The sequence below is a fragment of the Sinocyclocheilus anshuiensis genome, unplaced genomic scaffold, assembly GCF_001515605.1.
Source record: "Sinocyclocheilus anshuiensis isolate Anshui unplaced genomic scaffold, SAMN03320099.WGS_v1.1 scaffold1089, whole genome shotgun sequence".
NCBI classification, from domain to species: Eukaryota; Metazoa; Chordata; class Actinopteri; order Cypriniformes; family Cyprinidae; genus Sinocyclocheilus; species Sinocyclocheilus anshuiensis.
The window spans coordinates 97,889-118,780 of NW_015555709.1; the positions used below are offsets into that span (position 1 = coordinate 97,889).

The window sequence follows — 20,892 nt, forward strand, 5'->3', positions numbered from 1 at the left end:
GTATTAGATCAAAAGGGTGCTTCTACTAAATACTGAGCAAAGGGTCTGAATACTTAGGACCATGTGATATTTCAGTTTTTATTTTTGAATAAATCTGCAAAAATGTCAACGATTCTGTGTTTTTCTGTCAATATGGGGTGCTGTGTGTACATTAATGAGGAAAAAAAATTAACTTAAATGATTTTAGCAAATGGCTGCAATATAACAAAGAGTGAAAAATTTAAGGGGGTCTGAATACTTTCCGTACCCACTGTATATATAGTATTTATAGAGTTTTAGCTTTTAGTTTTAATTACTTTTTCTTCTTTGTAAGTCGCTTTGGATAAAAGCGTCTGCTAAATGACTAAAAGTAAAGTAACGTAAAGAATCAAACTCGTGACTCCCACTCCTAGAACACGGATCTGACTTTGGCGAGATCTTTGAGGCACTTTAAACCATATCAGATTATGCACATTTATTGAGCATGCATTGGAAATGCCTCTCAAATATCACTTTCTAATTATACCTCCTGAACTCAGGCCCTCAAAATAATGTGATAGGATCCTAATAAGTAACTTGCATGAATTGCTAAATCTGAAATAACATCATTGCATTAGTACAATTACCAGCTCCTTTTATATTTTTGGTGGTCCTTCTATGCACAAATACACATTTGAAATAACCATTTGATCTTTGGTATAATCTTTTTTTTTGGTTTGCACACATGGCTCTTGGATATCCTTTCTTGCGCCACAAAAATGTAAAGATTATTACCTTTATTTAAAAAATGCAACCCAGCAACTTAAAGTAATTTAAAGTTGTGAATGATTCATTCTTGAACATTTTTTTCTGACCTTGTAACTTTAATTAAAATATCAAAACTCGATCTTCCGGTGAAACTGACTGGTGATGTATACCAAACTTAAATCCTGCTCCTTTCTCACAATGGACTGCAAGCTCACATTCACATCTGCCTCCATTCAATCAACAACCGATGGATTGAACCAAGTCCCCACCACACATTTTTTCTTTTTCAATAATCTGTTTTAATCAGCTGGTTGTTTACTCAACTCTGTTGCTATTTCAGGTATAACTTTCATTTACAATGATCAAACTACACGTTTTCCTTCATTTTTAAAAGTTCCAAAGCGTCAAATCACGCAAAACGCACAGAATGAATTTGTTCTGAGCTGTGAGGAACCACTGTATAGGGATGAGCACACAGCTGTGTTGTTGGAAACTAATTAGGATCACTGGTTATCTGGAGATCTGTAACTCTCTTTGACTGACCCATTGTTTAACTATTCACCGTCTACCAACCAACCCTGCTGGACTCTGACACCTGAATTCATTTCCTGTGTTTCATGTGTGTGGGTGTGTTTGTGTGTATGAAAGAGTAAGAGAAACATAAAGATCAAGAGACAAAAAAAAAACAAACTAGAATGTGAAACTGAGGATATCAACCCTTTAATTTACGATGACATTAAGATTTAAACAAAGGGAAGGTTTTACTGGGAGGGTTGGAATCTGCTAATTTACCATTTCAAATACAAAAACCCATACTGCCCTCTCCCTGACTTGCACACATATATCTAAACACGCATACACACACAAAACCAATCCCCCCAGCATTGGCGCCAGCATTGACACACAAACCAGAGAGGGAGTCACTCTGTCATCAGAGGAGCAGACCGCTGGACAAACACTTTTGTGGTACACTGACCACTGATTTGATTGATAACCTTGACTACAAACTAGTGATGTCCGATTGTTATTTTGAAACAGATCTTTTTTAAAATGATTCAAGTTTTGTATGTCGCTCGACTGTAAAGAAAAATTTGGATAAATAACTTTAGATGGGAACTAATAAAAAGCAGTGTTTAACTAAAATGTATTTAGACCATGTAATCATATTTTCCTTCAAAATACCATTGCTTATACAGTTATTGTTACTCATAAAAACTTGTTATTCATCATAAAAATAAAAAAATTACAAAGACTCATAAAACATTATTATTCTTTTGGTTTTACAGTAAAAGCAAGAACTGTAGTGACTTTTTCGTATTTTGGTGGAAACTATGGCTGCCATGGACATTTTGTCATTTTTAAGTGGGAGACTCCAGAGAACAGAATGAGTGTTAACGTAATAAATTAGTAAATCATATTTTGAACCAGTTGAGTTCACTGAAATAAACAGTCTGAACAAACCAATTCACTAGAATACATTTTGACTTCCCTAGGTTACAACAAATGCATTATCTTAAATGCCAAATGCCTGTAATAACTTAACAATATTGTGATAAATGAGGGAGTGCAAAATCTGTTTGAAAGCCATAATTATTTTTGCAATGTTTGGTTCCTTTATGTTCATATGGTAACAAAACAGATTCCTTAAAAATGATTACTCGAGTACCGTGTACTAATAGTTTCACTATTAGCCTAACTGTTGTTTAACATCAAACAATATGAAAGCCTTCACTATTCAAGTGTAAGGGTGTTTTAACCACACTTACACAAGCCATTTAAGCTTAACATAAAAGAGAGCTAATTGTGATCCAAAGGCCACTGTAATGGTCAAGTGTGCTAATAATGACAGAGTTGGCTGTTTTAACCCCAGTGAGGCAGTCGATGCACAGGCTCATATTTCAAATAATGCCCTCGCTTCTTTAACAAGGCTGCAACTGAACAAGTGTGACCTGAAGCTGGCTGACAAGGACCAATCCATATCCTTGATTCAAGGGGTCAAGGCTTATGCTATCAAGGGAGTGCTAATGATTTTTTCATTAGCTAATAGAAGCTCCGGTTTCTTTTATGCCTGTGAGTCTGTGAGTGAGAATTAAAAAAAAAAACTGTGTAACTTCTATTATTATTAAATTGTATGAAGATTATTATGTCCTGCAGCAAGTGGAATGTCTATGACTTAAAGGGTTAGTTCATCCAAACATGAAAATTTGGTCATCATTTATTAACCTTCATGTCATTCCAAATCTGTACGCAGTGTTGGGAAGGTTACTTTGGAAATGTAATAGCTTACAGATTACAAGTTGCCATATTTAAAGTGTAATAAGCAGTGTAACTATTTCAATTACTTTATTAAATTAATGCAACTGATTACTTTTTACAAAATCAGACTTCAGCACCTCTTTTTACTTTGAGATCGTTCTGAGGTTAAATGCTGATTTCAAATCATAAGATATAGTTTAATAGCTATGATACTGTTTTTGAAATCAAATCTTTACATAGCTATGACAGGAAACACTGGCATCTAATAATGGCTTGGAAAAAAATAAAGCATATACATCAACCCAAATAGAAAATAAAATAAAAAGTTATTGAATAAGCTTGTGTCCTATTCTGTCCTAATTTCCTGAAACAGTGGTGTCTCATATTTTAAAACAGTCAATGCAATTTAAGAAAGAAATCAATCAAATCTCTATGTGTGTGTGAAAATATTCAGATGTAACCCCCTTTGTAATTGTTAACATTTTCATAAGTAACTAATTTAATTATACTTTTTTTTTCTCAGTAAATGTAACAGATTACAGTTATATTTATTTTGTAATTAAATTATGTAACTCTGTTACATGTAACTAGGGTTACACTTTATTTTAAGGTGTCCTTGTTACAGTATAATTATACATGTAAGTACTGAGTAATACTGATTAACTACCTGTACTTACTTTATGGTTAGGGTTAGGATTTGTCTTAGGTTTACTTGCATGTAATTGTGCATAATTTATTGTTATTATAATAGTAAGTACATGTAACGTGTAACCCCAGAACACCGTAAAATAAAGTGTTACCATAACTAGTTTCTCCCCAACACTGTCTGTATGACATTCTTTCTTATGCAGAATACAAAAAGATGATTATTTTGAATCACACTGGGAGTCTGAACAACACTGGACCCCAATGATGTTCAATGAATGGACAAAAAAAAAGTGTTCCACAGGAAAATGGAAGTCATACAAGATTGGAACGATGCAAAGGTGAGTAATTGATGACACAATTTTCATTTTTGGGTGAATTATCCCTTTATCAATATATTCAGATCTATAGGCCTAGTTGTACACAAGCAATAAGTGCTATTCATACAAAGAGCTGAAACTGAGCTGTTTCCTTTTAGATTATATAAGAGACAGCAGCAATACTTGTCGGTCACAAAGATCCAGACTAATGTTGATGACAATACACACTGAAGTTGATAACAATCCCTATCTTTCTAATACATCTTAATTCATAGAAGTCACATATCATGCATACACACTCGCACTCTGCATGTATAACTATAATGTTTACTGTATGTGCATTTTTTTATTACGTGCTGCGAACAGCTCAGAATCAGTCTAAAGTAATGTTACACCTGACGCACTGTGTCCTCAAACACGCCCAAAAAACATGGGATCCCAGGCACAAACAATGCACATACACACACCCACACTGTCCCTCTCACACACAAATCATGCACTCATTCATATAGCAGTTCAAAATGATTAACTTGTTTTACCTCTTTTTGCCCTCTTGGAATTACCTCTCTCTCTCTTTCTCTCTCTCTCTGTCTCTGTTAATGCATTCTTTTATGTCATCTCGAGTTTCCTGGATTCTGCCATCGCCGTGGTAACCCCTCCCTCCTCTGGTCCCTCAGGTCCAGCCGGATGGGATGCTTTTGTGTAGCTGCCACATTTTTGGGGTAAAATGATCCCGTCCCCTTCACCCACACACACATACACGCTCACGCAGTCTGAGTATTTGCACTTGGCATCACTTCAAAATTCAGGATTTAAAAAGCATAGAGAGAGATAACCTCTCACTCATGAATACTTCAGGCTTCTGACCAAATTCATACGTTTAAATATAATAAATCATTACTTATATTTATTCAACCACCTTGCACCATCTGTGTTGCAGGACATCCTGGCTCTGACTGTCTCAACAGCTGCTAAGCACACTCACGGGTACGAACAGGGACACCAGGTGTGTGAGAGACAATATGTATGCCGCTGTTTACAAGGGATGTTTGTCTGTTGTGTCTCTCTCCCCTTCAAATGATATCGCCATAATCTCAGAAACCTCATTGTTATAAATATTGTGTTTCAGCACATTTATTCCTGATTGTGCACATTTGTTTTCATGCCAGTTTAAGAATGTAGGTGTGTGTTTGTGTGCACATTTGTGAGCGTCCCTGGGGGGTCATACCGTAATCCTTCGGTGTGTCTCTGGCAAACGCAGGTCCCTAAACGTCTCTAGTTTCTCTTAGTAAATGATCTGATTAAAAAAAAAAACTCCTTTCAGCCTGGCCCGTCCCAAAAACAGACAGCTTCAGAGAAAAGAAAAGAACAGAAACAAAAGAGAAAGAGCGAGTGAAACGAAGACTTGGAAATGGGACAGAATAAGCCATACCAACACCTGAAGCTAGAAACCACCAGACAATGGAAAAGGCTGCAAATAACATACACCCACACACTAATGTTTTATTTGAAGTAAACAGGCAATTAAAGAAGTGTTCAGAAACAAAATTATATAGATATATATAAAATACATATATAATAAATAACATTGTATTATAGAATAAAATTTGTATTATAGAAAGTAAATGGAATTACGTTTTTATATCTCATCATATTTTTATGACATTGGATACTCACATTTACAGTTCTGTAGACACTTCCATGTCCATTTGAATTAATACAGATGTTCAGACCTAAAGAACAGAGTGCAAACAGTAAATACTTGTTGTGGCCATTTGAATATTAGATTAGATACAGTGGATTATACATCAGAATAAGTCATTGTAAAGAGATACTTTCCAAATATGAAACATATTTCTCATTACATTTAATTTTGGTGATATATTTTAGTTATGTGCCAAACTAGGCTGCATCTGATATGGCACTTAATGAATTACTGTTCCCGGCCAATAACTCCCAGTATTGATTTGTAACAGGAGACTTGCCTGAGTTGTGACCTTTTGTGTCTCTTGAGGCATCATGGGAAATGGAGTTTAGCTGATGAGAAGGCAGATGTGTGAATGACATCATCAGTTAATCAAGATATTTTAATATTTTAAAAGTTGATAATGTGTGCTGTTATAATTAAAGCACTGCTTAGCAAAAATATCAAACAAAAAAGTTTTATGAATGAAGTAGTGCTGTCAAATGATTAATCACGATTAATTGCATCCAAAATAAGTTTTTGTTTACATAATATGTTTACTGTATATTTATTATGTATATACAGTGGTGTGAAAAAGTGTTGGCCCCCTTCCTGATTTCTTATTTTTTTGCATGTTTGTCTATATTTAAGAAAAATGTTATGTTTATATATTTATATATAATATATAAATTATATGAATATAAATATATACATGTATTTTGGATGAGATTAATCACAATTAATCATTTGAAAGCACTAGAATCTTGATAAAAAATCGTGTCACGTCCTCAACAATCAACTAGTTTAGTGGTTCCCAACCCTGTCCTGGAGGCACCCCAACACTGCACATTTTGCATGTTTCCTTTCTCTCACACACCAATTTCAGGTCTCTGATACACCAATTTCAGGAGTTTCTACTAATGAGCTGATGACCTGAATCAGGTGTGTTTAAGGAGACATGCAAAAAGTGCAGTGTTGGGGTGCCTCCAGGACCAGGGTTGGGAACCACTGAACTAGTTGGTTGGACGCAGTGTTGCCAATTTAGCTACTTTGTAGCTAGATTTAGCGACTTCCCCTTTTGAGACTTTTTTCAAAAGTTTAGGGACAAATATAGCAACTTCTTGGCCAAACCTTATCCAAGTTGTCATCTTGCCCACTGATCTACATTCATCTTTATATAGATCAGAGAATTTGCCATTATGATGTCATCTAGTGACATTTAGCTTCCAGTTTTAGCTACTTTCAATTGAAAGCAGTTGGCAACACTGGTTGGACGTTTTACCTCTATTCCTCCTCATTTTTCATTTATGTAAAATATAATACAGTACATCCTGATTTATAGGGCCCATTTATGCCAGCTGCCAACGATTAACACGGCCAATTTACCTCTCGCAGATTTCGCTACACATCTCCAATGTCAATGAGCAGGCAAGGGGCAATAAGTAGACCTAATTTAATCCATATAAATTAGACGAAAAGTCTCCGTAATCCCGAATTAATGAAACTGTCGCGTCCTCGTGCTCGCAGCGCAACGCTTGATGGGTTTTGGCGGCAAGCGCGTGCACTGGCGTGAATTATGTGCGCCGTGCCCGAAGCTCGTTCCCGCGTGACGCGTGTAACTCGAGCCCGCGCCGCGGCCGCCGTCAGTCAGAAATAAAAAATCATTTGTCCGCAGCGGGCGCGCTGCTCGATTAAATATTAATAGCGGGAGGGAGACTGTTATCCGGTGTCGCGTGAAAAGTGATCCTTGGCCGCTCCGGAAGGGCATCGTGGCCTCATGGGTGGACAAACGGAGACGCAGTGAAAGAAGCAAGTATGAATACTTGAAGCACTCAATCGAGGAACTAATAATGATAGTTTAGTTAGTATAAAGTCATGTTGCATCATTTACAATGCATACAAACATCATTACTACGTATAGGCTACCAAGCCAACATGAAAGCGTATGGCTACAATATAAATTAAAATAAATATTCTAAAAATGTATTATAAATATAAAATAAAACATTAAGCATTATTTTAAACTTGTGATTAGTTAAGTGATTGACTAATCAGGGTTATATCTCTCTCATTTATCCAGGTACAGTGGATAAACATTCCCATCCCACAAAGGATCAGAAAGTCCAGCTGAGTTTATTTTCACTACTATTTTTCCACTAATTTTTTCTCTTTTCCTTAGTACCTCACCTCAATCGAGGAACTAATAATGATAGTTTAGTTAGTAAAAAGTCATGTTGCACAATGTATACAAACATCAATACTAAATATTACCAAGGCAACATATAAGCCTATAGCTACAATATAAATTAAAATAAATATATTCTAAAAATATTTATATAAAATAAAAAATTAAGCATGATTTTAACCTTGTGATTAGTTAAGTGATTGACTAATCAGGGTTATATCTCTCTCATTTATCCAGGTACAGTGGATAAACATTCCCATCCCACAAAGGATCAGAAAGTCCAGCTGAGTTTATTTTTCACTACTATTTTTCACTCATTTTCTCCTTTCCTTAGTACCTCGCCTCACTTCCCCTCTACCTCTTCTTCGATCTGTCTCTCTATTGTCCTCCTCCCTCTCTGTCTCTCTCACTCCATCTGTCTGTCGCTCTTTCTCCCTCACTCACTCCTGTCACTGTTTCCTCGATTTGACCTTCACCATCTGTTTTGAATGAGAGCACTGTTCACTTTTGTTTAAAGGAACGCTAAAATCAGACATTCTCCCTGTCTCAGCCCAAACACAGTCCGTTCATTGCTGGAGAGTGGGAACCTCACCCGCTCTCAATTATCTTCAGAATTCCCCTCACACACACACGTTTGCATGCTTATGCAAAAGTACTCTCAAACACATGCAGACTTGATGCTTCTATGCACACGTACAAACACAGGGCACATGATTGGGGACACCCTGGAATATCACGGAGGTGGAGACATGAATGATTCCAGTCTTTAGGTTGGGAATTCCAGCTTTAATTGGATCCGTGTGGCTATCAGGGAGGTGTGCGCTTGGGCAGAGAGCAGCACACATCGTAACATATGCACACACACACAGCTGAGCTTCAGTTAAAGAAAGTGGGTGCAGAAACAGCAGTGGTTGCTATAGTGCTGGATAAAGTCATTTGTACAAACGTTGTAGGCAGGCAGACTGGACAGAGAGAAATGAGAAAGACAAACAAGCATTTAAAGGAATATTCTGGGTTCAGGCCAGTTGGCACCAAGACAATAACTAAAATGATAACGATAAAGATATACTCTTAGATTTTTTTTCTAAGTTTAAAGGAACAGCAGAATCCACACCACAACTATAACAATGCAGCGGAACGATATCATTGGAATCACTTTCAAAATGATTTTTTGATGCATGTTTAAGGAAGTATTCTGTCATCATTAAGAGATGAGTGTGTCAAAGTAATGTCCATAATATACAGCTGTACAATAATGCATATATGTGGTTTGTAAACATCATGTATTCAGTTAATGAAGATCCTGAGGTAGAAACAAGAAGGCAACAGCTGAAGAACTATTTGATCAGATATAAATGTAGTAGGTTTATGAGAAGCATTATGTGAATGCTTGGCTAAAAAGATGTGTATTTAATTGAGATTTAAACCAAGTGTGTTTATGAGAACAACTTGACACCTCAAATAATGCACAGAAAAATTAATGTAAGCAATTTTATAAAATTTATAAAGCCCTCATTCACTTTTATTTTCAAGTTCCTCACTGTAACCTCAAATTTGTGTATTTTTAAAGACAATGTGGGACGAGTCAAAACAACTTTTGTGGTAATCAATATTATGCCACAAAGGCTGTCAGCTGAACTTAAATTGTATTGAACCCATAATATTCCCTCAAAAATATTTCATACATTTAAAAACACCTGCTTATTCTCAAAGAACAGGATTCGCAGTGAATTACTCTTCTACCGCACCACTCAATCAGTAATCACCCCCACCTGGACAAACATTTCACACCCTGTACACACGCTCACTTTGAGCAATTTATTCGCTGCACTTTCATCATGGCAGAGTTTACAAGACTTCACTATGATCCACCCCTGGCTGCACACTTATCCAAATGAGTCAAAATACACAGACACACACACATTTACTTCAATTTAAAATACACTTTCTAATGAAATACTTATGAGATGAAGGACAGTCTTTGTGTGTTTTTAATGTGCAGTAGGCTTCTGGGTTGAATGTAAAGCTCTTGAGTCTGTGCATATGGTGGGCAGTTGAGAAGCTGGTCAATTTCACTCAAATGGAAGTAGTTTAGCCTTGATTTACCAGACACAGGCACACACAAATGCATTACTAACACATTACATATACAGACTCAGCTGTGGGACTAGACTTGGGACTTCTACAAGCATGTACTCATTATTTTTTGGAGTGTGACTTTACAGCTTTATCTTAGTTTTTTTTTTATTATTAATTTCATAGCCGATATGCAGATACGCATACATGCACGATTCCCATGGAAAGCCAAGCTAAAAGAAATAAGAGATCATACTGTAGTTGACTGTCTGCAGTCTTACTGCCACCCAATGGCGATTTTCTTGAACTCTTGGTGACACAATTTAGTTGTACTGTGAACAACTGTATTATAGCTCCCTCTGCAGGACATGGTCGACCTTCAGTTTAAATATTGCATTTCTGCAATTTTTTGGAGTGTGACTTTACAGCTTTATCTTAGTTTTTTTTTAATTATTAATTTCATAGCCGATATGCACGATTCCCATGGAAAGCCAAGCTAAAAGAAATAAGAGATCATACTGTAGTTGACTGTCTGCAGTCTTACTGCCACCCAATGGCGATTTTCTTGAACTCTTGGTGACACAATTTAGTTGTACTGTGAACAACTGTATTATAGCTCCCTCTGCAGGACATGGTCGACCTTCAGTTTAAATATTGCATTTCTGCATGAAAGTGGGTCCAGCACTGAACGTTTCACGACACATTGCAGTAAGGATAAAAAAAGAAAAAAAAAAGTTAAAATACAAGTTAAGAACGAAAATACATGATTAAAGTTAATGACAAAAAAAATAATTATATTAAAAAAGTGATGTAGGATTTACTTTGAAACCGTTTTGTCTCAGAAATTGCTAGTAATTTTTACAAATAATTACAAAGAAGCAGCAAGTAACACTTAATTTCTTTTGTAAAAGTACTCCAATTATCACTGTATTATTAACAACTTTTTTTAAACAGTGTAATATACAGTCACTCCAAAAATAATCCCAATATTATGTAAGAAGTGTTTGCTAATAATTAATAGTCATTAATAGGTAATATTAATTAATTAATTAGTGATCCCCATGAATTCAAACACCACTAACATTAGAGATAATAATGGAGAAAAAAAAAAACAGGATATTATACGTCATAAACTTCTTCATCAGTAATAATTCAAAGTGGTCCAAAAAGTGCCAATCAACACATTACTGCAGGTTGTTAGTTTGGATTTACTTAAAATGTAGGACAATTAAACGTCTTATTTTAAAAGCTTTTCCGTTTTAGTTGGTTGAATTTTTTTAGTATATGCTATAGGCTTCTCTTGCACCAGCATACCTACAGTGAAGCAAACTCTTACATTTGTAAGTATTTGTGACCCTGGACCACAAAACCAGTCTTAAGTCGCTGGGGTATATTTGTAGCAATAGCCAAAAATACATTGTATGGGTCAAAATTGTTGATTTTTCTTTTATGCCAAAAATCATAAGGATATTAAGTAAAGATCATGTTCCATGAATATATTTTGTAAATTTCCTACTGTAAATATATTACAACTTCATTTTTTATTAGTAATATGCATTGCTAAGAACTTAATTTGGACAACTTTAAAGGCGATTTTCTCAATATTTAGATTTTTTTGCACCCTCAGATTCCAGATTTTCAAATAGTTGTATCTCGGCCAAATATTGTCCTATCTATCCTAACAAACCATACATCAATGGAAAGCTTATTTTTCAGCTTTCAGATGATGTACAAATCTCAATTTTGAAAAATTGACCCTTGTGACTGGTTTTGTGATCCAGGGTCACATTTGTGCCTTCGTTACTCTGCGGTGCACTTGGTCCTAATCCAGCCTGCAAAATGAATACATAATGCTGCAGTGTTGGTTTTCACGTCTCTGATGTAACCTACAGTAGTGAGACTGATTGAGCTCTTCAGTCGCTGTTCAATGTCTAGGTGCTGAAACCTATTGTGTCATGATTGATGCATTTCTCCCACCGCACTCACAAAAGAACATTTTAAAGGGTCTTGGTCATTTAGTTTCTGTGTTGTTTCATGTCAAGTATAAATAAAGTTGTTAAGCCACTGGAAAAACTATTAAAGGAACGGAGTTTTGAGTGAAGGGTGACATACCAGCTCAGATGCAATTCAGACACGAGCGGTTTAACATTAGCCGTTTAAAACCAACGTCTATGACTCATCATAAACTTTAGCTGACACGCACTCTTATCTGGAAGTTTTTAGTTATGTGCATCTAGACCACATGCCAATGTTCCCTCTCAAGAGACTTTAGGACTATAAAAGAGAGTTTTGGGCAGCCGTCCAACAAAACAATTAGCCATATTATCGCAGCGCGTGGGAATCCAGGGTCCACTTTATCTTTCTAATGACCGACACTCCCTGCCTCCTCCTCCTCCTCCCGCTGCCGGGCAGAGCGCAGCTGACCCGGCCAGTGTTCAGTGTTCTCTGCGGTGGTCTTGAGGTGATGGAGCGCCTCGACTTATCCGTGCTGATATATATATATATATATATACGATGAACGTGAGCTTCGCACAGGAAATAAGAGGAACTCCTTCAAATTAAGAAAAAATGCTTTCTTTTGATTTTCAGATGATGACAGAAAAAGAAGACGAAGAAGGGGCGAAAGAAAAGATCTTTCTGGCTTATTCTCTGAGGGGAGGTGAGGGGAGCTTTCCAGCGTCCGTGAGAAAAAGATGTCCCATAAAACTTATTAGCGTGAGATATAAATATTTTTACATCCTCTGGAGTGCCTTTAAAAGTCTACACAGAAAATGCCACTTTAATTGTCTCAGCAGATTTAGACAATTTTATAAAAATAATGCTAAAATTAAATAAATAAAAGCATGGTGTAAAAAAAGTCTCTAAAAATATAGGCGATATGAAAAATAGAAATCTCGATTGTCACAGAAATCTTCAAGTTACTGCTCCAATTGGTGCTTAAATAACAGGCTACAACTAGCCTACACCTGTATTTGCCAATGGATACGATGATATTATGAATGATGAACAATAATAATGTATTAACTAAATAATCCAAAAACTAGAAATATTTTTTTTGTGCTAACACTTGAAAATATTTTTGTTTTGTTTTACAATATAAATTGCACAGTCAACCATACTTCAATTTTAAAAGCGCCTATCAAGTAGCTAAACGGACTACAAATAACCACTATTGAATATATTTTCTTGACGAATTGCTAGCAACTTATATTTTTTGCGTTTGATATATAACCTTGTGTGATTTAAGTGAAATTGAACGCAAAATCGCATTAATCATAAACCACCATGCTAAAAAGCAAAAGGATATTTCCGAGGGAACCCAATTAGACTTCAGGATAGGTCTTCAAATTGGCGTCATGACAGCTCTATTTTAATTGGCTAATAAATGTTTTACGCCAGTCTGGATTTGCCTTTAACATATGCTCAAATAATGCCGAATATTATTGTTGATTTTTTTTTTTAAATAGTCAAAACATAATAACAATAAAAAACAAAGCATAAGCCTATAACTAAATAGCCTAACCGAAACATCTAATTTAAAACCCTTAGACCTAAAATGTGTGAGTATAAAAAGTATTCCTATAATCATATCTCATTTTAAGACTTATCAGAAGATTTCACAATGTTTAGATCTGCTTTATTGCCCAAGCGTGCGTGCGTGTGCGTGTGTGTGTGTGCGTAAGCCTCCCTAGCTCTCAGTCTCGCACAGATCACCCCTCAGCCTCTCCTTACAATAACAGCGCGTGATGGATGATGGCGGCGGGCTTGTTATTGTCTTGCGCCACCACACCGTTTTGTGTCTCCGCGCGGATTTCTGTAATTCTGCGAGAGAACAGTGATGACTAGTTTAATGTGGAATACAGTTATTTACGCGGGGACAGTGTTTTTCTAAGATGTGAGGCCGCGGCGTGGCTGTGACATCGGGCGTCCCATCAGCGGTAACTCGTGCTCTCGCGCCCCTCGGAGGAGTGACGCATAAATATCTGTCCGCGCGCTATAAACATAACGGTCACAACCCCGCGCGAAATTAAACAACGGCTGCACAGCGAGATTAAGAGCCGCGCGATTTACTGGTCTAAAAACAACTGACCTTAAACACGGACCACGTCAGCCTACATTTTTTCTGGCCTGACTACTTTAAAAAAATTCAGAGTCGGGGGAATTAAAAGAGTTTTTGGAGAAGTTTCTCGATCTCTGTTAACTTAGAAGCGCTCGCTCTGATTTCCAAAACGGTTAAAGCCATGCTTATCTGATGACAGATATATCATGATAAAGAGAAGCTTTACGTTTCTTCCGAATAAGGGAATTAATCATGTTATCTTCTGCAGGCAGGGTGACAGGGTGACATGTCTTCTCGCCAGAGATCTTGAGAGAAAAAGGTGGGGCGAAATGATAACAAGGTTCACACAGGTCAAAGCAAAGTGAATAAACATGAACTCTGTCCATGCTAGATCAAAGAGGTAACTTGCACCACTTGAAACTATAACACATTTATTTACAATTATTTTAATGCCAACAGCAAAGGCGCGTGATGTTATGACCCTGCGTCACCAAAGCCATATGTATAATGATTTCTCGTGTTTTTAATAAAAAAGTGAGGACGGAATCTTTATAAAAACAGTTGCATAAAATCACACACTGTTGCCTTGAACCAGCAAGGCCCACGTGTGAATATTTAAATAGATATCAATTTCTCTTTACAGGAAGGCGAGTGAGGCTGTTGTCCCCAGGTATTCCCACTCGTGTGTTTAGATAGGAGATGACGTGTTATTCTTTTTTTAATTAAAATATTTAAAATAGGTCCATGTTTTAAGTCCATCTGGTGTCTCAGGAAGCTGTAGTCCCACATAAACGTGTAGAATTCAGCATTTCTTTAAGTTCATTTTCTGGTTTGCCCGCCACCATAAATGGCCACGTCTGTGGAAAAAAATATGAATGAAAGTTCAATTAAAATCGGTAAACACACCAAATAACTGTGAACTGATAACTTATGTTTGCTTTTAATATGTATATATGGTAAACATAACCTACATAAAGTATACACTGAGGATATTCCATACCATTTTGTCAAGTACTACCGTCTATAAACGATTGAAATAAAAAGCAAGATGGTATCGGTCAAGTAGCATATCATTTCTGAAGAACTAATAATTTCCAGAACATGTCTCAAGTATTTAAGGCCTGATATTTTACCATTTATACTCTAAAATAACATTTCTATCTCCAATTCGTTTGAAATCAATTCAAAACAACTCAACGCACTAAAACTTAAAATAAGTTTAATTTTTGCCTCCATTTTGTAAGTAAATTCAAAGTGTTGCCAAAGTCAACTTTTGGAACACTGAAAATCGAACTGAAATTTTGAAAACTCATAAAAACGGTTAGAAATGACAGGAATTGCTGTTAAATGGCTTGAAACAAACTTTGTTATAATAACGAAAACATGTTACATTGTAGCCCTACATACTGTATAGGCCATAAGCGCATCTTGCTTACTGGGATTTATTTTCTTTTTCAAAAAGTTTTAAAAAGTCTCTCACCAGGTTGACTGGATGTATGTAGCCATTCTCATATTTGTCGTTGGCGAGTATCTGTCGCAGGTGCGCAATGTAGCTGGAGGCCAGCCGTAGCGTGTCCAGCTTGGAGAGTTTGGTGTCCGGCGGAACCCACGGTAACGTCGTCTTCAACCGGGAGAAGGCTTTGCTGAGCACGCGCATCCTCGCCCTCTCGCGCGCGTTCGCCGCGTTCCTCTGGACCTGCTTGCCCTCTTGGGCCACACCATTAGGCGCCGATTTACGCATGGCGGCTGGTTTGCGCCTTTTCCCCGTACATTCTGCAACCGATGCCCCTTCGCAGTTGGAACTGTCCTCCGTGCTCTCGTTTGATGTCCCCGGATCTTTACCGGAACCGAATTTCAAAAGACCATCCAGCAGCTCAGACTCGTGAAATTCATCCACATCGCTAATGGAGCCGGTGGACATGTTGAGCTGGAGACGAGGATGTAGTGGAGAAAAGTTAAGTCTGAGGAGATGCGAGTTTGTGGCTCTCTAAAAGGACCTGGAGATAACGCGACTTCCTTCGGAGCAGAAACGCGTCATGCGCGAGCTGAGTATGAGCGTAACTTAACTCACGAGCTAAAGGATCTTACCATTTATCTCTTGCGCTCAGGGGCGTAACCCCCGCACGGGGCAACATACTCCATAGTGGAAGCAAACACTAAACCTGCACAGATAATCACAATGGTGCACCAGTTTTGCAGTGATATAGTGTTATGTTGTAATTTATCACGCATGCATGTATACAGAAACAGAAAAATCTTTGGTAGAAATTGTAGGATTTAATTCACGGTGCATTTTTAGGCTATTCTGAATAATTTGGTGTATTTATATTCTATTATATTATAGCGTAAGCATAATTAAAAATGTACTTAATTTTTAATAAAAGTATTATTTAGCATATTATAGTCTATGAGTGTATTACAGTTATTCAATGGCAATAAAACCACAATAAGCATACATTCATTAAACAGAATACTTTGTTAAAAAACAGTTAAAAGCATTGTAAATGTTTCCAATAAAAGATAAAATTAATGTTTTTCAGAGCACAATTCAGCGTCTTGCTTTCTCAGTATTAGTAAAACATTTTGCCCGATAACGCGACTGCCGTCGGAGCAGAAACGTGTCATGCGCGAGTTGAGGATGAGCGTAACTTGTAACTCATGAGCTAAAGGATCTTACCATTTATCTCTCGCGCTCAGGGGCGTAACCCCCGCACGCTTGGTGGAAGCAAACACTAAACCTGCTCAGATAATCACAGTTGTGCACCATTTTTGCAGTGGTATAGTTTAATGTTGTCATTTATCACGCATGCATACAGGAACAGAAAAATCTATGGTAAAAATTGTATGTTTTAATTCACAGTGCATTTTTTTTGGTTAATCTGAATAATTTGGTTTATTAGTTCATATTATAGTATAGTATAAGCATAATTAAAATATTATTATAGGCTATAAGTGTATTACAGTCAATGCCAATAATTGTAAATGTTTCCAAAAAAGATAAAATTAATGTTTTTCAAAGCACAAGTCAGCCTCTTCCTCGGTATTTATTAGTAAAACATTTTGTCACCATTTCATTCAGTTAAGAAACGTAATTTTGACAAGAAATGTAAATTTTATATTCTTATTTCCAAAGAAATGTCTAATCATCAGAACTGAAAAACTGTAACAATTGCTTTCCTTTTTTCAGTATATCCAATTCAGATTCAATTATTAAAGCAACTAGCTATTTTTTTTTCTCCAAAAAACGTTTTTACTTAATGATGATAATAATAATTATTATTATTAAAACGTTACATTAAAATTTAATTCTGCATTTTTATTTTTAACATTTTTATTTTATTTTATTTTTATCTGTTGGAATAGTAAAATAGCAACACATTTATATTTTATAACTGCTGACAAACGTAAATGTTTGTGTTCACGCTGAGCATCACTTGCACAGGCTCTAAATTCCTTGGAGTTGTCAGGTGGCATTTGACTGAGGATTTTAATGGTGGGTCAATAACGGTTGTGCGCGCACTGCAACAGTGGGATTCATAAAATGGTACAGTGGTGACCCCACGAGTAATCGCGCATGGCTCATCATGGGAGAGTCCGTGCAACTTTCAGCACCGATGCCCTCTAATGGGATCCCACAAGAAGCGTCTCAAATGGCCCACTGGCGCCTCCGGCGGGGCACGTGAAATGGATACTCCGCGTCCCCAAACGCCATGTTTTGCTTTTTTAATGCTACCCCACACCCGTCTCGAATACAACCGACTAATTCAAGCCAAAACATCCCGATCTGTGCGAGCTCTAAGTGGCGCGGCTGAAGGCTACTCAAGAGTGGTTTTAAATCAGGTGATGATTGCTAAGACACACGCGGGGCATCTGCTCTCCTCTCAACATGTTAGTCAGTGCCCATCATCCTTAGATGCCCTTAGTTATAGTAACGCACAGATTAAACGAATGTGTAAAATTACAAAAAGAACGAGACGTCCACGTGCTAATTGCAAGCTTAGAGATCACCAAAGAAGGAGAGAGAATCTCCAGAGATCTGCCCTCTGACACCTCAGAGTTCCGGTGTCTCACAAACAGCATCCCTCCTCTCTCTCTACCACAGCAAATTACCAAAGGTATTTTAACCTTGCCATAGTTTTTAACCTGACAGATGAATGGACAGATCTTGTTTCTTGCAGTGGCATATCAGGTTTTACAGAGATTACAGGTGTGATAAATCAAAGAGAGTTGTTTTCTGTTATCTTAAACTGAAGTAATTGAAAGAACCTTTTCAGATGCTCAGTGCAGGTGTATAAAAAGTATGAGAATATGGCAAAAGGGCCAAACAGTCTTTCTGACTGTGAGTCTCTCTCTCTCTCTTCCTCCCTGATGGGTGGGCAGGTCAAAAGAAAATAAAAGCGGGATATAAGATTAATTGTCCCGTCCTGGTGCAGCATTATGTGAAGAGCTTAAAATAGCCACAGTTTTCCACATCTCAGACTGAGCTCTCTCATCTTCCCTGACACTAAAACCCAGAAAGGTAAACAGACAGCCTAATACAGAACAGTTCATATACTGTATTCAATAACATTATAAAAGAAACTCAGGCGTGACCTGCAGAAATCATATTTACATGTATACATTTTTACATTTTAATATAATATTATTATTAGTCATATTTTGGAACATTCATAATCAAATATCTACAGTGAAAAAAAAAATGCATAAAAGAAGAAAAATAGATGACCAATCAAATACTGCAATTATTATTAATATTAATGTTGTAGTTAATAATAATAATAAAAAACAGACTGTATGGCCATAACCATATACTGCTGGTTTTTAATATACATGCACTGAGCAATCAACTATAAAAATCTTTAAATTATTTTTGCTTAAAATAACTGAAAACAATTAATAACAATATAACAAAAATAAATAATAAAAAAATCATACACACACACATATACATACATACACACACACACATTTTGTAATGCCTGAGCTGATATTTTTAAGTAAATTATTATTAATAATATAAATAAAATATCTTAATTATATAAATAAAAATGACAGCACAGGCATTACAAAATACACATTTGGCATGCATTTTATAATATATGGAAATAATGACCATATATGATATTTATTTCAAAAATCTTTTGTAATCACTAACTGCATTTCATTTGTCTTTCAGTTCCTCTGGTGTAACGGTGACAGACAGCAACAGGTGAGCAGCAGTCTTTGTAAATGAAAAATGATTGAACAAATGCCGCAGAATGTGAAGTTCTCTGGTGTTAGTGGGGATATCACTAATTAGCTATATAGGGTCAAAGGTTACTGGAAACTGGACACTCACATGTCCACATCCGACTTAGAGCTCAAGCACGCACGCACACGCAAACGCACACACACACACACACACATACACACACACACACACTAATACTGAGATACACACACACTCACAAACAAAAAGGAGAGGCGGTCACCCAACTCGCAAGATGACAGATAACAGCAACTGCACACACACTTAATCTTACATGTACTTCAACGACACACTCTCTGCAACGTGGCAACTAACAAATGGCAGTTCTAGGCCAGAACTAAACTTTAGGATGGGAAAACATTTTAAGTGACGACCCTGGTAAAAAATAAAGAGATGAATTAGAATAACAAAAGACAAAAAATCTATGATTTACTGGCTCGAATACAAATTATCCAGTTAGGCAGCTCTTGGGTCAAACATTGTGGAGTCACTTAATAAAAACAACACCTCATGAAAGACTTTATAACTGACAAACTGTTTAATATAGACAGATGGTGTGGTTTTAAATGCTGCTTAAGGAAGGGTTTTTAAAAGAGGAAGCCTGACACATACAATACATTGGAATGTACGAGACAAATCTGTTGGTTAGCGAAGATGAAGCTTTTTGTTTAGATAATCATATACAGTTAAGTTTGTGCATCTGACCTGTAGGATGGTTACTGTGTCACCAGGGACACGGACACAAGCGAGGAGAGAGACGAGGGCATGGAGTGCAATCTGGGATGAACACTGACCTGGAATGGATCAGCTGTCCGATATTATCAAGATGTCTTGCAGCTGTATTTGTGTTTGTGTTGTATTTGTGGATGTGTGTGTGTGGCTTGTGTTTATGTTTGTGTGTGTTTTGGGGTAGGGAGGCTGGGAGTGGCGGTGTTACTCCCCTGCATTGTAGCTGCAAACTGCCAAGGTCAATATCCATAGTCGGAATGCACAAGTGTTTTGCCTTGTCGCAAAGTTTTAGGGAGGACACAACAACGCCGGACATGAATACTTGCAAAGAAAAATCACTTTAAACAATACAAGGGGGATGCTGTCTTGCTAGGTTCTTTGGCAGGTGTTGCTCAAAACAAAGTCAAACCCTTACAGTGTTTATCAATGGTCAACGATACAGTCTTTGTAAGTTATTGCACAAAGATGGAAACAATAATTAATCTTTGGAGTGTATCTATTGTTGTAAATCTGTGATGCGCTGAATTATTCCTTAGAACTGCATTTTTTCAAGCAGACACAAACATAAACATTCAAAATAATGTTCTAATAAACACATTCCACATTCAGATGTCAAAGTGCATGAAGCCGTGGAGAAACACACACACACACATATCAGGGTCCATATATTGTCAAATATGTATCTGTTTTTCGGTCTCCAAATTAATATAGCATAATGTGCAATGTGGCTGGAATCATATATGGTTTTCCAGTTTTAAAATAAATACATAGAATAGTTCCAATAACGTTTTAATATCCCTACCTGTTTTTACTATCCATACCTTCAATTACAGAGTCAGTGAGGCCAAAAGATTTGAGGGTCTTTCTTTTATTAATTTTACTATTTATAAAATAATATAGTTTAAATATATAAAAAAAAAAAGTTAATATATTTGAATTTTTATTATATTAAAAATGTAATTT

The 20,892-nt window shown here is 36.6% G+C and overlaps 2 protein-coding genes and 1 long non-coding RNA gene across 6 annotated transcripts in view; 1 reads left to right on the forward strand and 2 right to left on the reverse strand.

Moving 5' to 3' along the window:
• Positions 1 to 20,892, reverse strand: part of LOC107671847 (eyes absent homolog 4-like) — a 77,375-nt gene that overhangs the window by 41,798 nt on the left and 14,685 nt on the right. For both annotated transcript variants that reach the window (XM_016464836.1, XM_016464837.1), the window contains exons 2-3: positions 5,625 to 5,680; positions 5,176 to 5,244 (exon numbers count right to left, since the gene is read on the reverse strand). The gene's annotated coding sequence lies outside the window, so the exon portion shown is untranslated. The remainder of the gene's footprint in view (positions 1 to 5,175; positions 5,245 to 5,624; positions 5,681 to 20,892) is intronic.
• Positions 12,477 to 20,722, forward strand: LOC107671852 (uncharacterized). 2 transcript variants are annotated; one of them, XR_001632260.1, is made up of 3 exons: positions 12,477 to 12,551; positions 19,129 to 19,161; positions 19,912 to 20,722. It is a non-coding gene; the product is annotated as an uncharacterized LOC107671852 (long non-coding RNA). The 2 variants fall into 2 exon arrangements; XR_001632259.1 differs by having other exon boundaries at positions 19,932 to 20,722.
• Positions 14,326 to 20,892, reverse strand: part of LOC107671849 (transcription factor 21) — a 29,183-nt gene continuing 22,616 nt past the window's right edge. For both annotated transcript variants that reach the window (XM_016464840.1, XM_016464841.1), the window contains exons 2-3: positions 15,433 to 15,879; positions 14,326 to 14,809 (exon numbers count right to left, since the gene is read on the reverse strand). In XM_016464840.1, the coding sequence (XP_016320326.1) occupies positions 14,720 to 14,809; positions 15,433 to 15,873 (531 nt within the window). In that variant the 5' untranslated portion in view covers positions 15,874 to 15,879 and the 3' untranslated portion in view covers positions 14,326 to 14,719. The remainder of the gene's footprint in view (positions 14,810 to 15,432; positions 15,880 to 20,892) is intronic.